The 27,251-nt window shown below is 46.4% G+C and overlaps 1 protein-coding gene across 8 annotated transcripts in view; it reads left to right on the top strand.

Annotated features, from left to right (window-relative positions):
• USH2A (usherin) overlaps positions 1–27,251 on the top strand; it is a 739,769-nt gene that overhangs the window by 87,162 nt on the left and 625,356 nt on the right. For all 8 annotated transcript variants that reach the window (XM_083175163.1, XM_083175160.1, XM_083175162.1 and 5 more), the window contains exons 10-11: positions 12,946–13,076; positions 16,731–16,926. In XM_083175163.1, the coding sequence (XP_083031289.1) occupies positions 12,946–13,076; positions 16,731–16,926 (327 nt within the window). The remainder of the gene's footprint in view (positions 1–12,945; positions 13,077–16,730; positions 16,927–27,251) is intronic.

A 27,251-nucleotide genomic window follows, 5' to 3' on the forward strand; every position in this document is an offset into this window, starting at 1 on the left:
TTTGCAAAGTACACCCCTCAGGGAATTCATCTAGGGGTATAGTGTACATTTCAAACCCCCAGGGGTTTCACCAATTTTGGTACAACTGGGATGTGAAAATGGAAAATTACATTTTTTTACACAAACATGCAGTTCTGGCTCAAAATTTTTCATTTTCACAAGGAATGAAGGAGACAATGCACCCCAAAATCTGTGCCCCAATTTCTCCAGAGTACGGCAATGCCTCACATGTGACCAAAAAATACCAGTTGGGTGCATGGCAGGACTTAGAAGGGAAGGAGTGATTTTTAGATTTTGCAGCTCAGATTCTGGTGGTTTTTTGGTGGGTGCTATGTCGCATTAGCAAGACCCCCCAAGCACCAATACAGTGGAACCCCCCCACAAGTCACCCCATTTTGCAAAGTACACCCCTCAGGGAATTCATCTAGGGGTATAGTGTACATTTCAAACCCCCAGGGGTTTCACCAATTTTGGTACAACTGGGATGTGAAAATGGAAAATTACATTTTTTTACACAAACATGCAGTTCTGGCTCAAAATTTTTCATTTTCACAAGGAATGAAGGAGACAATGCACCCCAAAATCTGTGCCCCAATTTCTCCCGAGTACGGCAATGCCTCACATGTGACCAAAAAATACCAGTTGGGTGCATGGCAGGACTTAGAAGGGAAGGAGTGATTTTTAGATTTTGCAGCTCAGATTCTGGTGTTTTTTTGGTGGGTGCTATGTCGCATTAGCAAGACCCCCCAAGCACCAATACAGTGGAACCCCCCCACAAGTGACCCCATTTTGCAAACTACACCCCTCAGGGAATTCATCTAGGGGTATAGTGTACATTTCAAACCCCCAGGGGTTTCACCAATTTTGGTACAACTGGGATGTGAAAATGGAAAATTACATTTTTTTACACAAACATGCAGTTCTGGCTCAAAATTTTTCATTTTCACAAGGAATGAAGGAGACAAAGCACCCCAAAATCTGTGCCCCAATTTCTCCCGAGTACGGCAATGCCTCACATGTGACCAAAAAATACCAGTTGGGTGCATGGCAGGACTCAGAAGGGAAGGAGTGATTTTTGGATTTTGGAGCACAGATTTTGGTGGAATGAATGGTGGGTGCTATGTTGCATTACCAATACAGTGGAACCCCCCCACAAGTCACCCCATTTTGCAAACTACACCCCTCAGGGAATTCATCTAGGGGTATAGTGTACATTTCAAACCCCCAGGGGTTTCATCAATTTTGGTACAACTGGGCAGTGAAAATGAAAAAAATACATTTTTTTACACAAAAATGTACTTCTGGCTCAAAATTTTTCATTTTCACAAGGAATGAAGGAGACAAAGCACCCCAAAATCTGTGCCCCCATTTCTCCAGAGTACGGCAATGCCTCACATGTGACCAAAAAATTCCAGTTGGGTGCATGGCAGGACTCAGAAGGGAAGGAGTGATTTTTGGATTTTGCAGCAAAGATTTTGGTGGAATGAATGGTGGGTGCTATGTTGCATTACCAATACAGTGGAACCCCCCCACAAGTCACCCCATTTTGCAAACTACACCCCTCAGGGAATTCATCTAGGGGTATAGTGTACATTTCAAACCCCCAGGGGTTTCATCAATTTTGGTACAACTGGGCAGTGAAAATGAAAAAAATACATTTTTTTACACAAAAATGTACTTCTGGCTCAAAATTTTTCATTTTCACAAGGAATGAAGGAGACAAAGCACCCCAAAATCTGTGCCCCCATTTCTCCAGAGTACGGCAATGCCTCACATGTGACCAAAAAATACCAGTTGGGTGCATGGCAGGACTCAGAAGGGAAGGAGTGATTTTTGGATTTTGCAGCTCAGATTCTGGTGGAATGAATGGTGGGTGCTATGTGGCATTAGCAAGACCCCCGAAGCACGGTGAAATGATGAACCTAATAATCCATAGATGTGTGGTATATTTTAAAGCACTCCTTTATACATAGGCCGGGTTTGTCGGGGCAAGTTTCACAGTGGAAAATAGTTTCCTTTCTTATTCCCTTTTTATAACAAACTTTGCACCTTTTTTGTGTCCTGCCCTTTCTTGCAGTGGAGGGGATTTCGTTGGGAAAATGCTGCCCTGGTACAATACGGGGGCCAGTACTAGAAGTACTGGGGCCCTCTGCCTGCTGATTCCCAAATGTTAGGCTCTTTATGACTTCCTCTTGAAAGTGCATAAATGTCCCCCTCTGGCCGGTAGAACGGAATAGCACGTAAGCGTTATACAGTGCCATCTGGATGATATACACGGCCAGCTTCTTGTACCAGATATTTGTTTTCCGCAGGGCACTGTACGGCTTTAGTACCTGATCTGAAAGATCCACTCCGCCCATGTACTTATTGTAATCTAGGATACAATTTGGTTTGGAGGTGTGGGTACTGGTACCTCGTACAGGGATGGAGGTGGTACTGTCTCCATGAATTGTTGTCAGTATAAGGACATCCCTCTTGTCCTTATATTTGACCAACAACATATTTTCGGTGCATATTCCCCTGCTTTCACCCCTTCTCATTACTTGGGCAATGTGCGTTTTGGGGAGGCCTCTTTGGTTCTTGCGCACAGTACCGCAAGCTGCTGTACCTCTTGAACCAAGGGCCTTAAACAGGGGGATGCTGGTGTAAAAGTTATCCACATAGAGGTGATAACCCTTATCCAGGAAGGGGTGCATTAAATCCCAGACAATTTTTCCACTAACACCTACGAGGGAGGGGGGGCATTCTGGTGGTTCAATTCTTGAATCCTTCCCTTCATATACCCTAAACTTGTGGGTGTACCCTGTGGTGCTTTCACACAGCTTATACATTTTTATGCCATACCTTGCCCTCTTACTGGGAAGGTACTGGCGGAATTTAACCCTTCCTTTAAAATGTATAAGGGACTCGTCGATACTAATACATTTATCAGGGATGTATAGCTCTGCAAATTTGGCACTGAAATGATCAATGACCGGCCTGACTTTGAATAGCCTGTCAAAGGTGGGATCATCTCTGGGTGGGCACTGTGCATTATCGGTGTAATGTATAAATTTATGGATTGCCTCAAAACGAGCCCGGGGCATGGCCATACGGTGAAATGGGGTGCTGTACAGAACATCTGTACTCCAATATTGCCTAATTTGTGGCTTTTTTACTATGCCCATATGTAACACCAGACCCCAAAACGTCATCATCTCTACTGCATCTACAGGGGTCCACCTAGCAAATGATGACGTGGGGTTTTGAGCAATAAACTGCTGGGCATATAAATTAGTTTGGTCCACCATTAAATTTATAAAATCATCAGAGAAAAATAATTTGAAAAAGTCAATTTCTCTGAGACCTGTTGAATCAAATTGGATTCCTGGGATGGCCAAAAACTCAGGAACCTGGGGCTCAAAATTGTCTGGTGGTGGGGTCCATACGAGATCAATTATTGGGGGGGGGGTCTCAGCTGCTCTACGGGGGCGTCTTTGAGGGGGTCCCTCATCATCAGAGGAGGAAGAGGAGCTTAAGACAAATCCTTCAAATTCCCCGCTTGCCTCACTGGCTGTGTCAGAGTCAGATGCAAGCATGGCATATGCCTCCTCCACCGAATACATTCTCCTGGATGACTGGGACGACATTTGGGATGACATTTGGGATGCCATTTATATTTTTGTGTTACTGGTAGTGAAATGTTTCAACACGTGTATAGTGTAGGGGGGGGTACAAACTTTATTTCAACCCAGGGGGTATGTAGTGTGTATTGTGTATGTAGTGCAGAAAAAAAAAATACAAAAAAAAAAAAATTGAAGGGTTCAAAAAAAAAAAAATGGAAGGGGTTAAAAAAAAAAAAAATGGAAGGGGTTAAAAAAAAAAAAAATGGAAGGGGTTAAAAAAAAAAAAAAAGGTCCTGCGCCAAAAATTGAGCACAGATGTTGGTCAGTAACGTCCGTCACTGAACAGCGCTCAAAGGCAACAGGAATTTGATCAAAAAAAAAAAAAAATAGATCAACCCTGTGCCGAAAAAGCTGATCAGTGATGTACGTCACTGATCAGTGCACAGTGGCCACAGGACACACACAAAATCACAGTGTGTGTAAAAAAAAAATGTAAAAAAGACCCCACAGCACTCACAAAAAATAAAAAAAGGTGATCAGTGATGCGACACTGATTACCAGTGAGGGGCAGCAGGTGCACAACCTTTGGTGGTACTGACAGGTATATATAAAAAAAAAAAACCTCTGTACCCCCAAAAAGTTGCTGATCACCTCAGATATAGTGATCAGCACAAAAAGGCGGGGGCAGCCGACACAAAATTTAGCACTCTATCACTATCTCTCTCTATCTCTCACTATCTATCACTCTATGACACTGCAGCAGTTATATAAAAAATATATAGCACAATCTGTCACTATCTCTCTATCTCTCTCTCTCTATCTCTCTCTATCTATCTATAGCTCTATCACACTGCAGCAGCACAAAATATAGCACTAGGCCTCTCTATCTCTCTCTATCTCTCTCTATCTCTTTCAGTTATATAAAAAATATATAGCACAATCTGTCACTATCTCTCTCTCTATCTCTCTCTCTCTATCTCTCTCTATCACACTGCAGCAGCACAAAATATAGCACTAGGCCTCTCTATCTCTCTCTATCTCTCTCTATCTCTTTCAGTTATATAAAAAATATATAGCACAATCTGTCACTATCTCTCTCTCTATCTCTCTCTCTCTATCTCTCTCTATCTATAGCTCTATCACACTGCAGCAGCACAAAATATAGCACTAGGCCTCTCTATCTCTCTCTATCTCTCTCTATCTCTCTCTCTCTAACTCTCTCTAACTCTCTATCTATCTAATAAATCGCAGCAGCACAAGATGCAGCACAAGATGCAGCACAGGATGTCACAAAATGTCACAATATCAATGATCAATGATCAGGTAAGGGTTCTGGTCAGTATAGGCGGCAGGTGGGGCACGGTGACCGCACTGCACGCTTTTCCAGACCGGAATGGCGTCTGCAGTGCAGTCACCGTTAGTTTAAACCCCCCTCCACGGCTGTGATTGGTCCGTCGGTCCGACGGACCAATCACGGCCTTTGGGGGCGGGCGGGGTGAGGTGGGGTGACACCAGTGTCACCCTTACACCCCGCGGTGATTGGTGCTGTACTTTACAGCACCAATCACCTCCGATCCCGTGTCACCGGCGAACGTTATTCGCCGGTGACACAGGAAAACGCTGTGAATGGCTGTTCACACTGAACAGCCAATCACAGCGATCGGCGACGGGGGGGCGGCATCGCAGCCCCCCCTGGGCATGCAGGGACATGTCTGCTGTCAGGGACAGCAGACATCGTCCCTCTGTCACTGCGTCTCTAGACGCAGTGACAGTTTTAAGCCATGACGTATATATACGTCAACGGTCGGGAAGTACTTCCCGGCCATGACGTATATATACGTCAATTGTCGTGAAGGGGTTAAAAGATGATAACATTTTCACTTTACAGCCAATGCTTTGTTATGATATTTGCGACACTTCTTTACAGATCTGGATTATTTTCACATAGGAGGAAACCCAACGCGTCTCGTCAACATGTAACTTCATCAGGGGTTGTTCTACAAAGTTTACAAAACATCATAAGTACAAAAATATAAAAATAAGTACAAACATGAAACCTTACATAATTAATAGGACTTCAAAAAAATTGTTCTGACAATTTTACAATACTCCTTTAATAATACACAAAGACTATACCGAGGTCCATAGGAGAAATACGGGGGTGAGGTAAAGGAAATGAACAAAGATACAAGAAAAATATAAAATATCCATAATGTCTGACAACACTAACTAGACTATATGTAAATATATATATATGTTATACATTAAAAATAAATTATTTTTTGTATGAATGGTACGGAATCTTCCCTTACATACCAGTTCTGACATTGGAACAAATTCCCATTTATGACTTGTGAAAAAAGCGCTTTGATCAATTTGTCTCTAGTTCGTGTTGTCAGACATTATTATTATTATTATTATTATTATTATTATTATTATTATTAATTAACAGTTTCTTATATAGCGCAGCAGATTCCATTGCGCTTTACAAAAGGAGACAGTGGTACAACAAACAGGGTATTTACAGACAGTCAAAATGTAGGAGGGCCCTGCTCGCAAGCTTACAATCTATAGAGAACTAGGTTTTGATTATATACTGTATTCTTTATTGCATCGATTCCACCAGAATGAAGGTTCTGTGACTGGTTCTGGAATTTGATAAGCTTGTCTGAAGAGATGAGTTTTCAGGGAACGCTTATAGGTTTGGAGACTGGAGGAGAGTCTTATTGTGCTTGGGAGGGCATTCCACAGAGTGGGTGCAGCCCGAAGAAAGTCCTGCAGTCGGGAATGGGAGTGAGTATTGAGTGTGGATGAGACACGCAGATCTTGGGAGGAGCGTAGAGGTCGTGTTGGATGATATTTTGAGATAAGAGAAGATTTGTATATTGGTGTAGTTTGGTTTATGGCTTTGTGTGTAAGTAAAATAACTTTGTATTGAGTACGGTAGAATACAGGTAACCAATAAAGTGACTGACAGAGTAGCTTTGCAGATGATGAACGTCCGGCTAGGAAGATTAGCCTTGCAGCTGCATTCATGATGGACTGTAGTGGTGAGAGTCTGTATTGGGGAAGGCCAATAAGGAGACTATTGCAATAGTCAATGCGTGAGGTAATGGGCCTTATTCTAGTTCACTCTTTCTGACAAAATTCTTCTTAGATGGACAAAACCATATGCACTGCAGGTTGGGCAGATGTAACATGTGCAGAGAGAATTAGATTTGGGTGAGTTATTTTGTTTCTGTGCAGGGTAAATACTGACTGCTCTATTTTTTCACTGCAATATAGATCTCACTTTGAAGTAAAACCCCACCCAAATCTAATTCTCTCTGCACATTTTACATCTGCCCCACCTGCAGTGCACATGGTTTTGTCCATCTAAGAAGGAATTTGTCAGAAAGAGTGAACAAAAATAACCCCCAATGAGAGCAAGGATTACAGTTTTTGCAGTGTCTTGTGTAAGGTAAGGGCGAATATTGAATATTTTTTTTTTAGGTGCATGTGGCATGATTTTGAGACAAATTGAATGTGGGTACAAAGGAAAGTTGAGAGTCAAGGATAACACCTAGGCAGTGAGCTTGAGAGGTAGGAGTGATTGTCATATTCTCAACAGCAATAGAGATATCAGGTTGGTAACTACTATTTATTGGTGGAAATATAATTAATTCTGTTTTTGAAATATTAAGTTTGTGGTGGCAAAATGACATCCAGGATGAAACAGCAGAAAGGCAATCAGAGACACGGCTCAATACAGATGGGGACAGGTCCGGGGAGGATAGGTAGAGTTGAGTATCATCCGCATACAGATGATACTGAAATCTAAAGGAGCTGATTAGTTTGCCAAGAGATGAGGTAAAGATTGAGTAAAGCAGGGGACCTAGAACTGAACCCTGAGGTCTCCAACTGAAAGAGGTAGCGAAGAGGAGGTAGAACCAGAGAAACGAACACTAAAGCAGTGGTTAGATAGGTAGGATGAGAACCAAGAGAGGGCTGTGTCTTTAAGACCTATGGATTGTAGTGTTTGTATGAGAAGTGTGTGGTCAACAGTGTCAAAAGCAGCAGAGAGATCTAGAAGAATTACTAGTGAAGTGTGGCCTTTAGACTTAGCAGTGACCAGATCATTCACAACTTTAGTCAGTGCTGTCTATGTGGAGTGTTGGGCATGAAAGCCTGACTGAAGCGGGTCCAATAAGTTGTGCAAGTTAAGAAAGTGTGTGAAGCGAGTGTAGGCAAGTATTTCAAGTAGTTTTGGGGTGCATGGAAGTTGAGAGATGGGACGGTAGTTTGAGAGAGAGCTTGGGTAAGAATTCAGGGTACTCTTTACCTAGAAGGGCACCCATCGCGGGCATCGCATGCACTAAAAAATCACATGCGATGCGACCGACGCGATGCCCGCGATTTCCCATAGGGAACAATGTTAAATCTCCCAATTGACCCGATTTTCCTGTTCAATGTCTCAATTGACCCGATTTTCCATAGGAAACAATGTTAAATGGCCCACAGATGCCAAATAGGCACCCTGAAGTGTGAAATGGCCCCCACAATTGTTAACGCCACCCCACGATCAACGTGAACCCGAAGCGTGGCGAGCGGCGGCGAGCCACCGAGCCCAAAGGGTGGCGAGCGCAGCGAGGGGACGCGGAACCTTCACAGGTATACGCGTCCCCTCGCGGGATTCACAGCTGTCCGCGTCCGCTCGCCACGCTTCGGGCTCGGTGGCTCGCTGCGCTTGCCACACTTTCTATTCTCAACTCCACGCCGACGTGGATAGTGGGGGTATGAAAAGGTCATAGGACGCGTACCGCCGCCCCTCGCGGGCTCGCTGCGCTCGCCACGCTTCGGGTTCACGTTGATCGTGGGGTGGCGTTAACAATTGTGGGGGGCATTTCACACTTCAGGGTGCCTATTTGGCCTCTGTGGGCCATTTAACATTGTTTCCTATGGAAAATCGGGTCAATTGAGACATTGAACAGGAAAATCGGGTCAATTGGGAAATTTAACATTGTTCCCTATGGGAAATCGCGGGCATCGCGATTTTTTTTTACTAACGATGCCCACAATCAAAATCGTGGGCGCCCTTCTAGGTAAAGAGTACCGAATTCATTTTTTTCAGAATCGGAGTAATAACTGGATGTTTGAACAATAAAGGAAAAACACCAGTAGAGAAAGAGAGGTTACAGATTTTAGTTAGGATTGGAATGAGCACAGGAGACAGAGATTTACTTATTTGCGAGGGTATAGGGTCAAGAGGAGAGGTAGTAGAGTGGGAGGAAGAGAAAAGTGGGATCAAATGAAGTAAATGCATTAGAGGGCTCAGGTATGGAATTGAGCATATCACCAACTGAGTTGGAGCATACCAATTCATCTCTGATCTTATCCCTGAAGTAGGAAGCAAGATCTTGTGCATTGATAGTGGTTGGTGGCTTGGGTGAGGGAGGGTTGAGAAGGGATTTAAATGTATTAAAAATACGTTTTGGGTTAGAAGCTTGAGCAGAAATGAGAGTTTGGAAATATGTTTGTTTGGCAGTTTCCAGGGCATAACTATAGTACTGGTAGATATTCTTATATGTAAAGAAATCCATTGGACTGTGAGATTTACGCCATTTACGCTCAGCTTTGCGTGAGATATTTTGTAGGTGTCTCGTTAATTTAGAGTGCCACGGTTGGCGTCTAGGCCTACGTGGAGTGTGGTGGGTAACTGGAGCCACTTCATCCAGGGCTGTTTTGAGGGTTAGGTTTAGGTGTGATACCGCCATCTCAGGAGTAGTGAATGCAGAAATAGGAGCAAGCTGTTGTTGCAGTGAGGAGGAGAGTACTTGAAAATTAATATCATTAATATTTCTGCGGGCTTGAGGTGGATTAAAGGATTTCTGTGTTTTTGAGTTAGAAGTACTAGAGGACAGCATGCAGGAGATGAGGTTGTGATCTGAGAGAGGGAAAGGAGAATTGGTGAATTCAGACACTGAGCACAGCTTAGTGAATACCAGATCAAGGCAGTGGCCCTCCCGATGAGTAGAAGAGTCAGTCCATTGGGAGAGGCCGAGAGAGGAGGTTAGAGAGAGTAGTTTGGAGGCATGAGCAGCAGATTTTGGGCTATCAATAGCAATGTTGAAGTCACCCATGATGATAGTAGAGATGTCAGAGGTAAGGGAGTGAGGGAGCCAGGCAAAAAATCAGCCAGAAATTGTGTGGGTTGCCCAGGTGGGGCGTGTAAGTTCTGATGGAATGTACTTCAAATTATGTGAATGTGAGTGATGGAACCTGTGGAAGAACTGTGTATGTGAAGGATTGGGATTGTAATATTCCAACCTCACCTCCTCTGCTTTCACCAGGCCATGGGGTGTGTGCGAAGTGGAGAACAATTTTATAGTTTTCTTGTATCTTTGTTCATGTTTTGTATGAATCTGGGCTGAAACCAGGGTGCAAAATAATGTACCGTTGCCGGCGTTCGCTTCTCTGACTCTACTTCCTCTTCACTACCTCTGTCAGTCGGAGTTCCGCAAGGCTCAGTCTTAGGTCCTCTGCTGTTCTCCATCTATACTTCCTCTCTTGGCAAACTAATAAGCTCTTTCGGATTTCAGTATCACTTATATGCGGATGATACTCAAATCTATCTATCAACCCCAGACTTGTCACCAGTGGTTTTGGGCCGAGTTTCAGAATGTCTCTCTGCCATCTCATCTTGGATGTCTTCCCGCCAACTCAAACTCAATATTTCAAAAACAGAATTACTTATATTCTCGCCAACTAAGAACAGTTACCATCCTGATATCTCCATCACTGTTGACAACTCGACCATCTACCCTACCCCACAAGCTCGTTGCTTAGGGGTCATCCTCGACTCTGACCTGTCCTTTCTTCCCCACATTCAATCTGTCTCCAAATCATGTTACATGCATCTAAAGAACATATCCAAAATACGACCGTATCTCACACAAGACAGTACTAAATCTCTTATACATGCACTCATTATATCCCGCATTGATTATTGCAATAGTCTCCTGACTGGTCTTCCCAAGAACAGACTCTCACCACTACAATCCATTTTAAATGCTGCTGCTAGGCTGATCTTCCTTGCAAGACGCTCATCATCTGCTGATCCGCTCTGCCAGTCCCTCCATTGGTTACCTGTATCTTACCGTATTCAATACAAAACACTTCTACTAACTTATAAAGCTATTAACCATACTGCACCAGCATATATCTCTCTACTTATCACAAAATATCTCCCATCTCGACCACTCCGCTCTGCACAAGATCTGCGTCTCTCTTCTGCACGGATCACCAGCTCCCATTCACTATTACAGGACTTTCATCGGGCTGCTCCCATCCTATGGAATGCCCTTCCACGCACAATAAGACTCTCCAATAGCCTCCAAACATTAAAGCGTTCCCTGAAAACTCACCTCTTCAGGCAAGCCTATAATGTTTAAGTTCTACATGCATAACCCTCTGAGGCACTTATGTATTATATAGCTACCTTTCTGGACTTGTAACTTGGTGGGACTGCTATGGTATTACTGGTGCCTGTCCTTGTGTTTCCCCCTATATCCCTATAGATTGTAAGCTTGCAGCAGGGCCCTCCTACCTCCAAGTCTGTATGTTGTTACCCAGTTTGTTTTATCACTGTCTACTATTGTAAAGCGCAACGGAATCTGCTGCGCTATATAAGAACCTGTAAATAAATAAATAATAAATAAATAAATCAGTACCTCGCACCCTCCGCAATTAATTGGATCAATCCCATAAGGGCTCGTTTATGTACACAATGGCCGATTATCGTGCAATGGATCGATTATCAGCAGAATGCGCATGTGTTTACACTGTGCATGCAAAAAGGGGCCGCTGTGATTTCGCTCGCAATGAGGATTTCACAGAGAAGTGATTGAAAAGTGACCACTTGGAGGCGTTAACCAGATTCTGGATTCAGTATTGAATCCCGGCATTCGGGATCCCGGCGTTCAGAATCCCGACGCCGGAATCCTGACAGCCAAAATACCGACAAGGGGGGGGACGTGGATCGCCCCCCCTTGCGGGCTCGCTGCGCTCGCCACGCAGCGGGCCCGGTGCCTCGCTACGCTCGGCACACTAATTTATTCTCCCTCCAGGGGTGTGGTGGACACCCACGGAGGGAGAAAGTGTCAGCATTTCGGCAGTCGGGATTCCGGCGTCGGGATTCTGAACGCCGGGATCCCGACCGCCAGGATGGTAACTGCATCCCGGGCAGGAGACAGGGGGGGTCAAAGGGGACACTCGTACCGGGCCCTGACCAGTTGAGGGGCCCCAAGGCTTTGAGGGATTAAGGGTCTGTAAACATGGCTGCCTAATCACCTGTCTGGCTACCCACACTAATGAGTTTAGTGACATCACACAACACACCAAACCACACAACGCACAATGCAGTGCCCTCCCATCTGCCCTTTCCTATTATATTGCATTGTAAAAATTAATTAGCTGTTTATTTCTAATAATAAAAAAAAATACATAAAATATGCAATGTAATAACAATCCTCATTCGGTGTTGGGGGGACCGCAGAGATATCAGTGTTCCGGGCCCCTTCTCTTATCGGCCCTGTAACCAAGTGTTTGTGGGGAATGGTTGGGAAAATGAAGGCGTGTCACAAACGATTTAGGGGGATGGGCTGATGGCTGCGAGCTCATGGCACTAGTGCTGTGTCTAGGCCACAGACCAACTTTTAGCTCCAATGTTTCTGATTTTTGCGTAAAGGCTGCGAATGTGTGCGCAATTGTGAATAGTGACTCAGGTGGGCGTGTCCTTTCAATCCTGTGAGGCAGCTTCTCTTGACGACATCAGCAGCTCCGTAACATAGACAATCGCAATTGCAAATATCAAAGTCATGGAAATAGGTTGGATCATAAAGGAACATTAGGGAGTTAATTTACCTAGTGTGCCGACTAATTGCAACTCTTCCTTATAATTCGTCCAGTTTTTGGAACATTTCGTTACGTTTGTTTTTCCTTTGTTTTTAGTAATGATCTAATTCTGGTGTTTTTTTATTTATTTATTTTTTGTAGAAAGTGACATTTCTGTAATATTTTAGTGGTGAGGTTTTGGGCTGTAAAGCTGCGCACGTGCGACATTTGCAGGCCAGAGACGCCGGTTTGGGCTCTCCAGCAGATGGAAGTTTAATGAGGTAAAACACTGTTTGAAACAGGTTCATAGCTTCATATGCTGCGGATCACTACATTGGCAGGTAGAGAGGAAAGGTGCTTTAGAATGGACGTTCTGGAAATGATCCTTCTCTCGGAGGAACGCGCCTCCCTACTGCTCTTACGCATCATTTTAATACGTTTCCAAACTTTTATATTCCGTCTCTTCTAGGGAGAAACTGCGACGTCTGCAAGGATAACTTTTACCGGCGGTTTGAAGCTGACCCGTCAGCTGCGGATGTGTGCCTGCTCTGCGACTGCGCTGAAGAGGGCACCGCCAACAAGAGCCAGGAATGTCATAAGGTAATTTGGGAAAATGAGTTGGATATTTGATAGTTGTGTACTTGGAGGCACTGTTGGCTGTAAGGAGAACTAGGGGTGTTTATCATGTATAGTAGACCTCGTGTAAGGGGTGGGTATATATATATAATTGGAACATGGCAAGGCTGGTACTGTATGGCAATGACAGCAGGTAGGAGTTGGGGGAGGTTGCCCGGGACAGGAGCATAACTATAAATTTGGTGTCCCCTGCCAAAAAAGTTTCTGACGTCTGTTGTCAGGGGTTTCTTACTTGTTGCTAGGGGTTTAACTCTCTTTCCCACAGGATGCAGGCTAGTTGCCAGGGGTTTCATTCACATTGCAAGGGGTCACATGCTCATTGCCAGGGGTTTCTTGTTCGTTTCTAGGGGATACATTCACATTGCCAGGGGTCAAATGCTGCCAGGGGAACATTAAAACCTAGGGCCTTATTTTGGTTCATTCTGTCTGACAAAATCCTTCTTAGATGGGCAAAACCATGTGCACTGCAGGTGGGGCAGATGTAACATGTGCAGAGAGAATTAGATTTGGGTGGGGTTTTACTTCAAAGTGAGATCTATATTGCAGTGTAAAAATAAAGCAGCCAGTATTTGCCCTGCACAGAAACAAAATTACTCACCCAAATCTAATTCTCTCTGCACATGTTACATCTGCCCCCCTGCAGTGCACATGGTTTTGTCCATCTAAGAAGGATTTTGTCAGAAAGAATGAACCAAAATAAGGCCCCTAATCTGGACCAAAAACACTTGAGGACGGTTTTGCCAAAAACGAAACAACATGATGAATTACAAAAAAAAAAAACACGGGTCTGCGCCCATGTCTACTTAATAAAGCAGAGCTCTGAGACCCATTGCAGAGCCCCTGGTGATACCACGGTTATACCCCTCTTACATGGCAAAGCCAGGCCATACCCCGGATTGCGATACAGCGTCCGGCACTAACACATTAAACCCGGGTCGCCCATTATACAAAGGGTGACTTGGGTTTAACCCTTCTTATAAATTGGCTCCAATTGCCGGGTTGGCCGACCCAGTTTATTTATGTTGTCGAGATTTGACCCAGGTCCATGCGCCACCAACCCGGCAATAACCCGAGTCGGAGACGCGATGTGAAAGGGGCATAAGGGATAAATTTACATGTGTGACATGTTGCCCATAGCAATCAATCTGATTCTAGGGGGTACATTTACTAAAGCTTCTAAAAAGGAAGAGGTGGTTGCCCATAGCAACAATAAGATTCTGTTTATAATGGTCTACAATGCAATAGAGAAATGATTAATAGAATCTGATTGGTTGGTTCTGGTCTAGCGGATTGACGGTGTCTAGATCCCCAATCACGAGGTCCGCCACTCTCGTTAGATGCCTACAGATAGTCAGCAGCGCCTAGATCGTGAGGAACGAAAGGTAGACACAAACGTTATACCGACGGGAACAAGCTACTAGGTCGACACAAGTGTTCACGTTTCTTTGGTGTCTATGTCGACATACAGTGTGTTGACATGGACACCAATCAGTGCACAGTGTCCCTTCGGGCACAATATTATATGGATTTATGTAGTGTCCGATGGCGCTAGGTCACATGATCAGCCACACCCTTGCTGCGTAAGTTACTATATTGACCTTAGAAATAATAAAACAAAATAATGCGACGACGGCGGACTACAAATACAGGAGCATAACTGAGCTGTGTACTAGAACAGGGACTGAGGATATATCGGAGGAATGCACAGCAGTAATCGGGGGAAGGGAAATGATTAAAACCCACTTAAAATGAGATGAGTGCGTCAGGAGTGTAGGAGCAGAATGAATGAGATCCTGCAGATAGGAGGCATACAGTGCAGCGTTTCAAGATCTGATCCGAGAAAGATGAAATCGCACCAGGTATAAGGATTGTACGCGGGAGAATTAATCAGCACGTGAAGCGCTTCTTCCTAAAGGTGGTAAGAGGAGAATAGCGGACGCCTGGCATAATTCTAGCCTCTAGCTGTAAGCGCCCAGCTGTAATGTGCCTATGTAGACGTTATACCGGCGAGCGTGAGGGTCACAGCGGAATGGAATGATTACAGCATGAGGGGTATTATAGCCCTGACAGTGCCAGCGATCGATGGCGAGAAGTGCCAATAGCGGCCATTAAAACGACAAGGTTCGCCACAAACTCTGCACTTGCATCGAACCTCGCAGTTTAAGGGGATCCTCGCCGTTCTCTCACGGAGAGGATTCTGCCCAAACATTGAATACTGCGAGGGGGTTTGATGGTGAGGATGGCTCATTTTCGCCATACAAACCCCCTCGCCATCAAACCCCCTCGCCGTATTCAATTTTTGGGCAGAATCCTCTCCGTGAGAGAATCTCCAGGTTTTTTAAAGCGGCAATCATTTACACTGCAACACCAGTTTGATTTTGCAGTGTAAATGATTGCTGCTTTTAAAAAAACTGGAGATTTCTTATACCCCTTTCAGACAGAAAAATCCCAAAAACCCAGGTGTTTCCCGGATACAAAAACCCGGGTAGAACTAAACAGCAAGGTGCTGACCCCCTTTCACACAGGAGCAATAACCCGGGTATTTCCTGTGTCGACCCCTTTCACACAGAAGCCAGATTTTTCCTGCAAAACTCTGTGTATCATAAGAAAAGGACAGTTTAAAGGCACACAGAGATGAGGTCATCAAAAGTGGGTGGTGACTGCTCACTGCATTGCATTAACCATGGCATGACACAAGGATATGTTGTAAACAAGTGTTATTGTTTTTATATACTGGTAGGTACATGTTACCTCACATGGCTGTCAGTATATTTGCAATGTTTGAGTACACTGTGGCATCTCTGACTGTCCCAGTCATCTGTTTGCGGATCTCCTCCTCCCCTCTCACTGCCAGCAGCTCTCACCTCTTGCTTCTACCAGTGGGCCATGCTATCCTTTCTTCAGCTCCCTAATGAGCCAGCACCCCACCAGGAGAGCCAATCAGTGCCTAACAATGTGTAATAATCCCAAAAACCCGGGTCGTTTCCTTTCAGACAGCCGGGTTTTTGGAATACAGACCCGGGAAAAACCCAGGTAAATTCCTGGGTTGAAGCCCTGGCATTTTAGACCCGGGTTGACCCTTTCAGACAGAAAAAAAACCTGGGTCTACCCTCCTAAACCAAGGAAATTCCCAGGTCTTTTTTTCTGTCTGAAAAGGGGTATTACCAAATCTCTGACTTTCTGAATCTCTCATCCTATTACATTTCACCCATTATCTCACACTCTGAGACTGTTCAGCTCATGGGGGCTGCAAAGGGGGTTTGCGAGTCAGCAGTAACTGCATACCTCCCAACATGACCCCCTCCAGGAGGGACAGAATGCTCTGGACTTCCCTGGTAATGTATGATGACCAGCACCTGTGATGAAACGCCTTCATTATCAATTAAACTGCTCAACACAGATGATGGTAATCATAAATTAAGTCCAGGAGCAGAGCAATGTGTCCCTCCTGAGATGGTTACTTACACCCATCCCTTACTTGATGCAAAATATTGAGGCGAGATAGAAGCCAAACCCGCAAAATGCTTCCGTCTGTACTACTGCGCCTGACTCAGTGTCGCGCCCTCTATGTTTGTATTAGACCAATGTGCTTATCACTATTTATATTATTTCATCCAGATAGGAGGCCAGTGCAGCTGTAAGCTGAATGTCGGGGGCCGGCAGTGTCGCCAGTGCAAAGACGGCTTCTACAACCTGCAGGAGTCCAATCCCGATGGCTGCCAACCTTGCAGCTGCAACACTGCGGGAACACTCAGCGGAGATAATACCTGTGACCAATCTACAGGACAGTGCAAGTGCAATGCCAACGTCATAGGTAAGTGCCTGGTACCCCCCGAAGTGCCTGGCACCTCCTAACTGACAGCCCGGATTCAGTGTCGGACTGGGGTATAAAGGGCCCACCAGGGAAATGCACTCATAGGGGCCCACCGAGGGGCGGGGTCATTTAAGGGGTGTGGCCTCCTGACCAGAGGTGTTCCTGTCCATGCCTTTCCTGTATCCTAATGCCCATTAAACATAATGCCACACACCATAATGCCCATTAAATATAATGCCACACACCATAATGCCCATTAAACATAATGCCACACACCATAATGCCCATTACACATAATGCCACACACCATAATGCCCATTAAACATAATGCCACACACCATAAAGCCCATTAAACATAATGCCACACACCATAATGCCCATTAAACATAATGCCACACACCATAATGCCCATTACACATAATACCAACACCATAATGCCCATTACACATAATGCCACACACCATAATGCCCATTAAACATAATGCCACACACCATAATGCCCATTAAACATAATGCCACACACCATAATGCCCATTACACATAATACCAACACCATAATGCCCATTACACATAATGCCACACACCATAATGCCCATTAAACATAATGCCACACACCATAAAGCCCATTAAACATAATGCCACACACCATAATGCCCATTAAACATAATGCCACACACCATAATGCCCATTAAACATAATGCCACACACCATAATGCCCATTAAACATAATGCCACACACCATAATGCCCATTACACATAATACCAACACCATAATGCCCATTACACATAATGCCACACACCATAATGCCCATTAAACATAATGCCACACACCATAATGCCCATTACACATAATGCCACACACCGTAATGCCCAATACACATAATGACACACATCATGATGCCAATTACACATTATGCCACACACTGTAATACCCAGGGGTGGATCCAGAACAACATGACAGGGGGCGGGGGGGGGGGCACCATGACAGTGGGAGATGTTATGGATTAGACACCTTTTTGATTCCTAAATTTATTCTAAACTATTTACATCACTAAAAGACAGAGTTCTCTATTTACTAAGAATCCACCAATTGTTTGTGAATTAAAAAAGAAGATGCTGAAGTTGGGGTCAATCTTGCGGGTTGGTAACACTGCATTGTTACTTATGTGGCAGAACCTTTCAGCATGCAGCTTGTGATTGGCCTTCCCACTTAGTTCATTCTCTTGCAGCGTCACCCAGCGCTGGTTCTCAGCCAGGATGGTCGGGTGATGAACCCCCGAGGTCTGAGAAAAATACTGCATGGAGCAGCTGCTGCAGCTCTGGGGTGGGGAAGGGGTGTAGTAACAATAGGTGGTAATGCAGCCTTAAGTAACCCTAAAGAAAAATTGTTCAACATCTCAATAGTATATAGTTTATAAACCATAGAGCATTTCACTCTGCTCAGAGGATCCCGGTCTCTAATAATGTTCCTTCCTATTATTTTATTGAATTCTTATATGTTACCAGCCTCACCCTTTAACTTCTGTGGCTCACTGCCCTCCTTATTCTCCTCCTGTGCCATACCTCCCAACTGTCACGATTTTAGAGGGACAGTCCCGATTTTCGGGTCCTGTCCCGCTGTCCCACCCGCGGCAGGCATTGTCCCGCTGCGGGGGGTGGCAGTTGGGAGACCCCCAATCTAGTAGAATAGACGCTGTGCGCATGCGCACAGCGTCTATTCTCGTATGAAAATGAGGTCGCGGCTAATTAGCATAAGCCACGCCCTCATTTGCATACGCCCGCCCCCTTTTCGGGCAGAAGTTGGGAGGTATGCTGTGCACTGGAACAAAACCATTCTTCTCAGGGCCGTCTTTACATTAGCCTGGGCCCCATGGTAAAATAATTCACTGCCCCCCCCCCTCTCCATGCAGGCAGCAGGGTCCGGGCAGTGCTGGCTGGGAGCTCAGCTGGTAGCGCTATTTGCCAGGCGGGAATTTGAAAAGACTGGTTCGGACGCTGTTTGGCTGAGAGAATTCAGCCAATCAGCGTTCGGCCAGTCTTTTCAAATTCAGCAGCACTTCCTGGAAGGAAATAGCGCTATAAGCTCCCAATTGCCGCTGCCCGGATCCCCGCTGCCTGGACAGAGCTGGCCAGACCCCTCTGCAGGGAAATTGTAGTGCTATTTGCTGGGCGGCGGGCGGGAAGCGCTGCTGAATTCGAAAAGACTGGCCGGAAGCTGATTGGCTGAATTCTCCCAGTCAACCAGCGTCCGGCCAGTCTTTTCAAATTCAGCAGCGCTTCCTTCCCGCCTCGCCGACCAGCTTCCAGCCACTGCTGCCTGCCACCCGCCGCCGCAGCCTCATCAGCTCCATAGGGCTGTGCCGTCTTCCATTGGGGTGGGCGAAGGGCCCCTCGAATCCTTGGGCCCCTGGGCTACTGGCCATTAAGCCCAATGGGAAAGACGGCACTGCTTCTTCCTCTTTCTTTATCTCCCACATTCTATACTTCTGTAATTACAGGATCACAGGATGTAGAAAACATCACTTATACTCTGCACCGGACAATGCTGCCTTATGTTATCACGTCTCCATCCCAACCACAAACCATCTACCTCAGTGATGAGCAACATCATATACTTCAAGGGCCACATGTGCACTGCAATACATTTTGGCAGAGACACACATTACATTTTAGTAATAAAAAACAGACCCAAATTGTCTTATGGGCTACTTCTAAAATATCTCCACATGCCCCTCAGAACCTCTACACCTCGTAAATCAGTAGAGGCTGGATCACCCTCACTATAGAAAGGAAACCTCCAGCTTCTTACCCATACTTCTGGTTGCCAGCTCCGGCCTCGCGGCAACTGCGAGCAGCGAGGGTCCATCTCCCGGCTCCTGCTTCTAGCTTAAGGCCTCTGTGAGGGTCAGGCTCCCGCACGGTTCATACCCCAGCTCCACAGAGGAAGGGTAGCGGGCAGGGTGGAAGCGGGATCGGCGCATGTAGACTCCTAGCGCCGCACAGAGAGTCACATTACCGTGATGCATCCCAGTGGTGTTGGCTCCCCCACACCACTGCTCTGCCTGCGGAGCATTAGTTACACCACTGGCTGGGCGCGCTGCGCTCCTCCGACAGACACTAGAGGTATGGCAATACCTCTAGTGTCTGTCTTCTACAAGGCGACGGCCATTTTTGGTGGGGCCATCACCATAGAGACACAGCAACAGGCTGGGAAGCCTGTGTGTTGCGGCCTGAAGATGTCAGCGGCAGCGTGTGCATTGTCCGGCGCACTTTCTGGTGTCCAGAGCCTGTTAGCTGCCCCCTCTGCCTCCAGCTCCAGTGTTTGGAAAATGTAATGCTTAGTGACAGGGGAGACTATTCCTGGGCGGTGACAGGGGAGACTATTCCTGGGCGGTGACAGGGGACACTATTCCTGGGTGGTGACGGGGGACACTATTCCTGGGTGGTGACAGGGGAGACTATTCCTGGGCGGTGACAGGTGAGACTATTCCTGGGTGGTGACAGGGGACACTATTCCTGGGCGGTGACGGGGGAGACTATTCCTGGGTGGTGACGGGGGACACTATTCCTGGGCGGTGACGGGGGACACTATTCCTGGGCGGTGACGGGGGACACTATTCCTGGGCGGTGACGGGGGAGACTATTCCTGGGTGGTGACAGGGGAGACTATTCCTGGGTGGTGACAGGGGAGACTATTCCTGGGTGGTGACAGGGGAGACTATTCCTGGGCGGTGACGGGGGACACTATTCCTGGGCGGTGACGGGGGACACTATTCCTGGGCGGTGACGGGGGAGACTATTCCTGGGCGGTGACGGGGGAGACTATTCCTGGGCGGTGACGGGGGAGACTATTCCTGGGTGGTGATGGGGGACACTATTCCTGGGCGGTGACGGGGGAGACTATTCCTGGGTGGTGACGGGGGAGACTATTCCTGAGCGGTGACGGGGGAGACTATTCCTGAGCTGTGACAGGTGAGACTATTCCTGGGCGGTGACGGGGGAGACTATTCCTGGGTGGTGACGGGGGAGACTATTACTGGGCGGTGACAGGGGAGACTATTCCTGGGCGGTGACGGGGGACACTATTCCTGGGCGGTGACAGGGGACACTATTCCTGGGCGGTGACAGGGGAGACTATTCCTGGGCGGTGATGGGGGTGACGGGGGAGACTATTACTGGGCGGTGACATGGGACACTATTCCTGGGCGGTGACATGGGAGACTATTCCTGGGCGGTGACAGGGGAGACTATTCCTGAGCTGTGACAGGGGAGACTATTCCTGGGGGGTGACGGGGGAGACTATTCCTGGGGGGTGACGGGGGAGACTATTCCTGGGCGGTGACAGGGGACACTATTCCTGGGCGGTGACGGGGGACACTATTCCTGGGCGGTGACAAGTGAAACTATTCCTGGGTGGTGACAGGGGACACTATTCCTAGGTGGTGACAGGGGACACTATTCCTGGGTGGTGACATGGGAGACTATTCCTGGGCGGTGACATGGGAGACTATTCCTGGGCGGTGACAGGGGAGACTATTCCTGGGCGGTGATGGGGGTAGACTATTACTGGGCGGTGACAGGTGAGACTATTCCTGTGCGGTGACGGGGGACACTATTCCTGGGTGGTGACATGGGAGACTATTCCTGGGCGGTGACATGGGAGACTATTCCTGGGCGGTGACAGGGGAGACTATTCCTGGGTGGTGACAGGGGACACTATTCCTGGGCGGTGATGGGGGACACTATTCCTGGGCTGTGACAGGTGAGACTATTCCTGGGCGGTGACGGGGGAGACTATTCCTGGGCGGTGACGGGGGAGACTATTCCTGGGCGGTGACGGGGGAGACTATTACTGGGCGGTGACAGGGGAGACTATTCCTGGGCGGTGACGGGGGAAGCCTATACCTTGGCGTTGACCGGCGAAGCCTATTCCTGGGTTGTGGGGGCCGACTACTGTGCCCCCAGTTTGAGAGGGTCTGACTATGCCCACAGGCTGAGGGGACCTGACTTCTGTGCCCCCAGGTCGCGAGGACTACAGGCCTAATGCCCGAACACCTGGTGGTCTAAGGAGGGAGTGATGGTAGGTGGCACATGCATCCATGGCCTCTTCCGCAGCTGCCAGAACAGTTCTTGCCACCTCCACCATCTTCGGGAGACACTTCCTCTCTTTCTTCCAGAGCTCTTCGGAGCTCTGTTCCCACTGTCACACTTGCCCGCTCTGCCTCGCAGCATTGTCAGATGCTGGGGGAGGGTTTGTGTAGGACACAGTTATTGACTCGCCGTGGCCATTTCCCATTGGCTGTCATTGCCGTGAGCCCTGATTGGCTCACAAATGGTGCCAAATAAAAAACGCTGCTTTTATTGGTGGCTAATATGGCGCCAATTTCAGAACGCTGCCCCGCCCCCTCTGCGGTATGTATGCTGCTATCCGCTGCCACTTCCATGTCGCCTCCCACTTCTGTGTCATACCATGCCACAGCTTCTGTGTCGCCCGCCACCACCACACCTCCAGCGCTGTGATCGAACCCAGCGCTGCCTGAAGCTAAGCTGAGCTATGGATACAGCTCCTCTCCCTGCTGCTCCGATGCTGGCAGCAGAAAATGCTATCCCAGCATGGGGCACACTTCTACACCTGCACACAGGTGGTCCTTCTTATCGGTGTGTTGTTGTATTGTTGGCAGAAGAGGCTGCATACACAGATCACCGTACGCAGGGCCATAGAGAGCTGTGCCGGGCCGGGGAACTGTAGGGGGTGTGGCCAAGTCCTCTTAAAGAAAATTGCCAAATAAAGTAATGTGTGGCCTTGCTCAGTTCAGATCCGGGACAGTGGTCGCACCGTACCTTGCTTGGTCTGGGAAACGTGTCCCTCCACTAAGGTGGGTGATCAGGGGAGCTCTGTGTCCCTCTTACAAGCCTGGTCCCTGTGTAACCAGTAGCCGACTCTTCCCCTCTCAGTGCCAGTGCCCATAGTATGTGTACCCATGGACAGTGGTTGCAGAGTACTGCTTAGAAAAACACGAAAAAAAAAAGACTTTCTCCAGAGATTCAACTTTCTAGCATGGCTCAAGTTGGTGCTCGCTTTTGCTTTTCTGTTCCGCAGAATGCCAATCCACACTATAAGGCTGATTCTGCTGCACATCAAAAGTGTCTGTAGCTGCGGGCAGCCACGGAAGCCTGTTTGCCAGTATCTGTTCAACCAATGCAGGGGTTCATGCTTGTACAACTGTCAACGGGCAGCACGGACGGTGTAAAGGTTAGCATTACTGCCTCACAGCACTGAGGTCATGGGTTCTATCCCCACCATGTGTTATATATACAGGGCAGTACGGATGGTGTAATGGTTAGCATTACTGCCTCACAGCGCTGAGGTCATGTGTTCTATCCCCACCATGTGTTATATATATGGGGCAGTACGGGTGGTGTAGTGGTTAGTATTACCGCCTCACAGCACTGAGGTCATGGGTTCTATTCCCACCATGTGTTATATATACGGGGCAGTACGGATGGTGTAGTGGTTACATTACTGCCTCACAGTGCTGAGGTCATGGGTTCTATTCCCACCATGTGTTATATATACGGGGCAGTACGGATGGTGTAGTGGTTAGTATTACTGCCTCACAGCACTGAGGTCATGGGTTCTACCCCCACCATGTGTTATATATACGGGGCAGTACGGATGGTGTAATGGTTACATTACTGCCTCACAGCACTGAGGTCATGGGTTCTATCCCCACCATGTGTTATATATACGAGGCAGTACGGATGGTGTAATGGTTACATTACTGTCTCACAGCGCTGAGGTCATGGGTTCTATCCCCACCATGTGTTATATATACGGGGCAGTACGGATGGTGTTATGGTTAGCATTACTGCCTCACAGCGCTGAGGTCATGGGTTCTATTCCCACCATGTGTTATATATATGGGGCAGTACGGGTGGTGTAGTGGTGTAGTGGTTAGTATTACCGCCTCACAGCACTGAGGTCATGGGTTCTATTCCCACCATATACGGGGCAGTACGGATGGTGTAGTGGTTAGTATTACTGCCTCACAGCACTGAGGTCATGGGTTCTATCCCCACCATGTGTTATATATACGGGGCAGTACGGATGGTGTAATGGTTACATTACTGCCTCACAGCACTGAGGTCATGAGTTCTATCCCCACCATGTGTTATATATACGGGGCAGTACAGATGGTGTAATGGTTAGCATTACTGCCTCACAGCGCTGAGGTCATGTGTTCTATCCCCACCATGTGTTATGTATACGGGGCAGTACGGACGGTGTAATGGTTAACATTACTGCCTCACAGCGCTGAGGTCATGTGTTCTATCCCCACCATGTGTTATATATACGGGGCAGTACGGACAGTGTAATGGTTACATTACTGCCTCACAGCACTGAGGTCATGAGTTCTATCCCCACCATGTGTTATATATACGGGGCAGTACGGATGGTGTAATGGTTAGCATTACTGCCTCACAGCGCTGAGGTCATGGGTTCTATTCCCACCATGTGTTATATATACGGGGCAGTACGGATGGTGTAATGGTTAGCATTACTGCCTCACAGCGCTGAGGTCATGGGTTCTATCGCCACCATGTGTTATATATACGGGGCAGTACGGACAGTGTAATGGTTACATTACTGCCTCACAGCACTGAGGTCATGGGTTCTATTCCCACCATGTGTTATATATACGGGGCAGTCCGGATGGTGTAATGGTTAGCATTACTGCCTCACAGCACTGAGGTCATGTGTTCTATCCCCACCATGTGTTATATATACGGGCAGTATGGATGGTGTAATAGTTAGCATTACTGCCTCACAGCGCTGAGGTCATCGGTTCTATCCCACCATGTGTTATATATACGGGGCAGTACGGACGGTGTAATGGTTACATTACTGCCTCACAGCACTGAGGTAATGGGTTCTATCCCCACCATGTGTTATATATACGGGGCAGTACGGATGGTGTAATGGTTAGTATTACTGCCTCACAGCGTTGAGGTCATGGGTTCTATCCCCACCATGTGTTATATACACGGGGCAGTACGGATGGTGTAATGGTTAGCATTGCTGCCTCACATCACTGAGGTCATGGGTTCTATATCCTCCATGTGTTATATATACGGGGCAGTACGGATGGTGTAATAGTTACATTACTGCCTCATAGCGCTGAGGTCATGGGTTCTATTCCCACCATGTGTTATATATACGGGGCAGTACGGATGGTGTAATGGTTAGCATTGCTGCCTCACAGCGCTGAGGTCATGGGTTCTATCCCCACCATGTGTTATATATACGGGGCAGTACGGATGGTGTAATGGTTACATTACTGCCTCACTGCGCTGAGGTCATGGGTTCTATCTCCACCATGTGTTATATATACGGGGCAGTACGGATGGTGTAATGGTTACATTACTGCCTCACAGCGCTGAGGTCATGGGTTCCATTCCCACCATCCCCGTGTTTGCTTGGGTTTCCTCCGGGTACTACGGTTTACTCCCACAATCCAAAAATATACTGGTAGTCTAATTGGCTCCCAACAAATTAACCTTAGAATGTCTGTGTGTGCGTGTACATGTGGTAGGGAATATAGATTGTTAGCTCCTCTGGGACAGGAACTGATGTTCAACTATTCTCTGTACATCACTGCAGAATATGTGTGCGCTATAAAAGAAACTGTTATTATTAATAATAATAATAATAATAATAGTAAATAAATAACTGTCGCCATTAGTCTACATTATTTTTAATATGTGCTGGCACTGCAGCCTAACAGTACGCACCTTACATACAGTGTAGGGTCTCCCACATACCGTAATAACATAGACACACATATGGGTTTTAAAATATATAATAGGTACTAAATGTTTCACTTGCTTACTGTGTGTGTGTGTGTTATATACAGTATGTACAGTATGCTGAGCCTGAAGACGGGTCAATAAAGTCCCGAAAGCTTGCCAAAAGACCCCTGTGGTCGGCGTCATTTATTTACAGAGACAAGGACCGATGAGTGCAGTTCCTTCGCAAAATATACAACTACTTTTGGACGGGCACCCCGGCGACTGATCCTCAAGGATGTGTGCGCTGTAAATCGGAAATATATATAAATATATATTTATATATCTTTCTACATAGGCAGTGTGTATATATATATATATATATATATATATATATTTCCCTTTTAGTAAGTTAGCGCATTTCAAAACTGTTTTAGGCCTAATGAGTTCTAAGCAAATCATTCCTATGTCAGTTTTCTTATTAAACCAAAATAAATTGATTTTTTTCCTTAACATATTCTTTGCTACTGGGCCCTTTGTGATAAATCTTTCTATTTTCCCATTATATTTCTTTGAACTGTTCCTATGAAATGCAAAATAAGTCAACATAATTCCACTGATCATGTTCATTGCGAGGGTTACTTATCAAGGGCTATATAATTTTAATTTTGTAATTCAATGCCAGGCTGATTATAATAAACTGCTGCCTCCCGTGTTATTTATCATGTTCTCATACAAGACGTTCTTTTTTGTTTGCGGCTCCCACAGGTATTTTTCAAAAATTAGATTTGATTATAGCAATTTATTACTTTCAAAATATTTGAGGGGTCCCTGCCGCCACGTAAGGACAAAATTTATCAAGTGCCTGAAATACACTGTGCATATAATACATTGTGAAGTGTTGATGTATGGGAATATTATGATAAAGTGAGCGCAGGAGCGCAGGAATACCTGTCTGAATATCTGTGTGGGGAAACTGGAAACATAACCGGTTTAAGCACTTTTAAATTACATTGGATTTTTTATACATTTTTTTTTTTTTAGCGGAATGTGATTTCTGCTATAGGAATAATGTGGCCACGGGAGGATGCTGCTGAAACAAACGCTCATTTGGTGATAAAACAAGGAACGTGCGGCGGGGTCTCTCTGTGTGGTTAATGACTATCATCACCGGGGATAATAACATCATTTTAAACTGTTTACAATTTATAGACAATTCTGGTCTGAGTTTGGTGATATGATAAAAAAATGGTACTTGTGTATTATCTGGGCGCCCGATGTTAAAATCGCATGCCTTAACTTAAGGCATGCGATCAGACCCGACCGGCCCGATTTTCTGGGTTTTTAAGAGGTTCCCGTACAATTAAAAAATCGGTCGCATCACATGCCATTATAACGGCATGCGATGCGATGCGACCGACCCAATTTTCCCATTGGACCCAATGTTAAATTGTACCTGAGACTCGATTTTTACATTGGATCCAATATTAAATGCCCCCCAGACCCGATTTTTCATTGTACACCCACCCTGATGGTTA

This window comes from Crinia signifera, chromosome 3 (genome assembly GCF_055691185.1).
Source record: "Crinia signifera chromosome 3, ASM5569118v1, whole genome shotgun sequence".
In the NCBI taxonomy this organism is placed as follows: domain Eukaryota; kingdom Metazoa; phylum Chordata; class Amphibia; order Anura; family Myobatrachidae; genus Crinia; species Crinia signifera.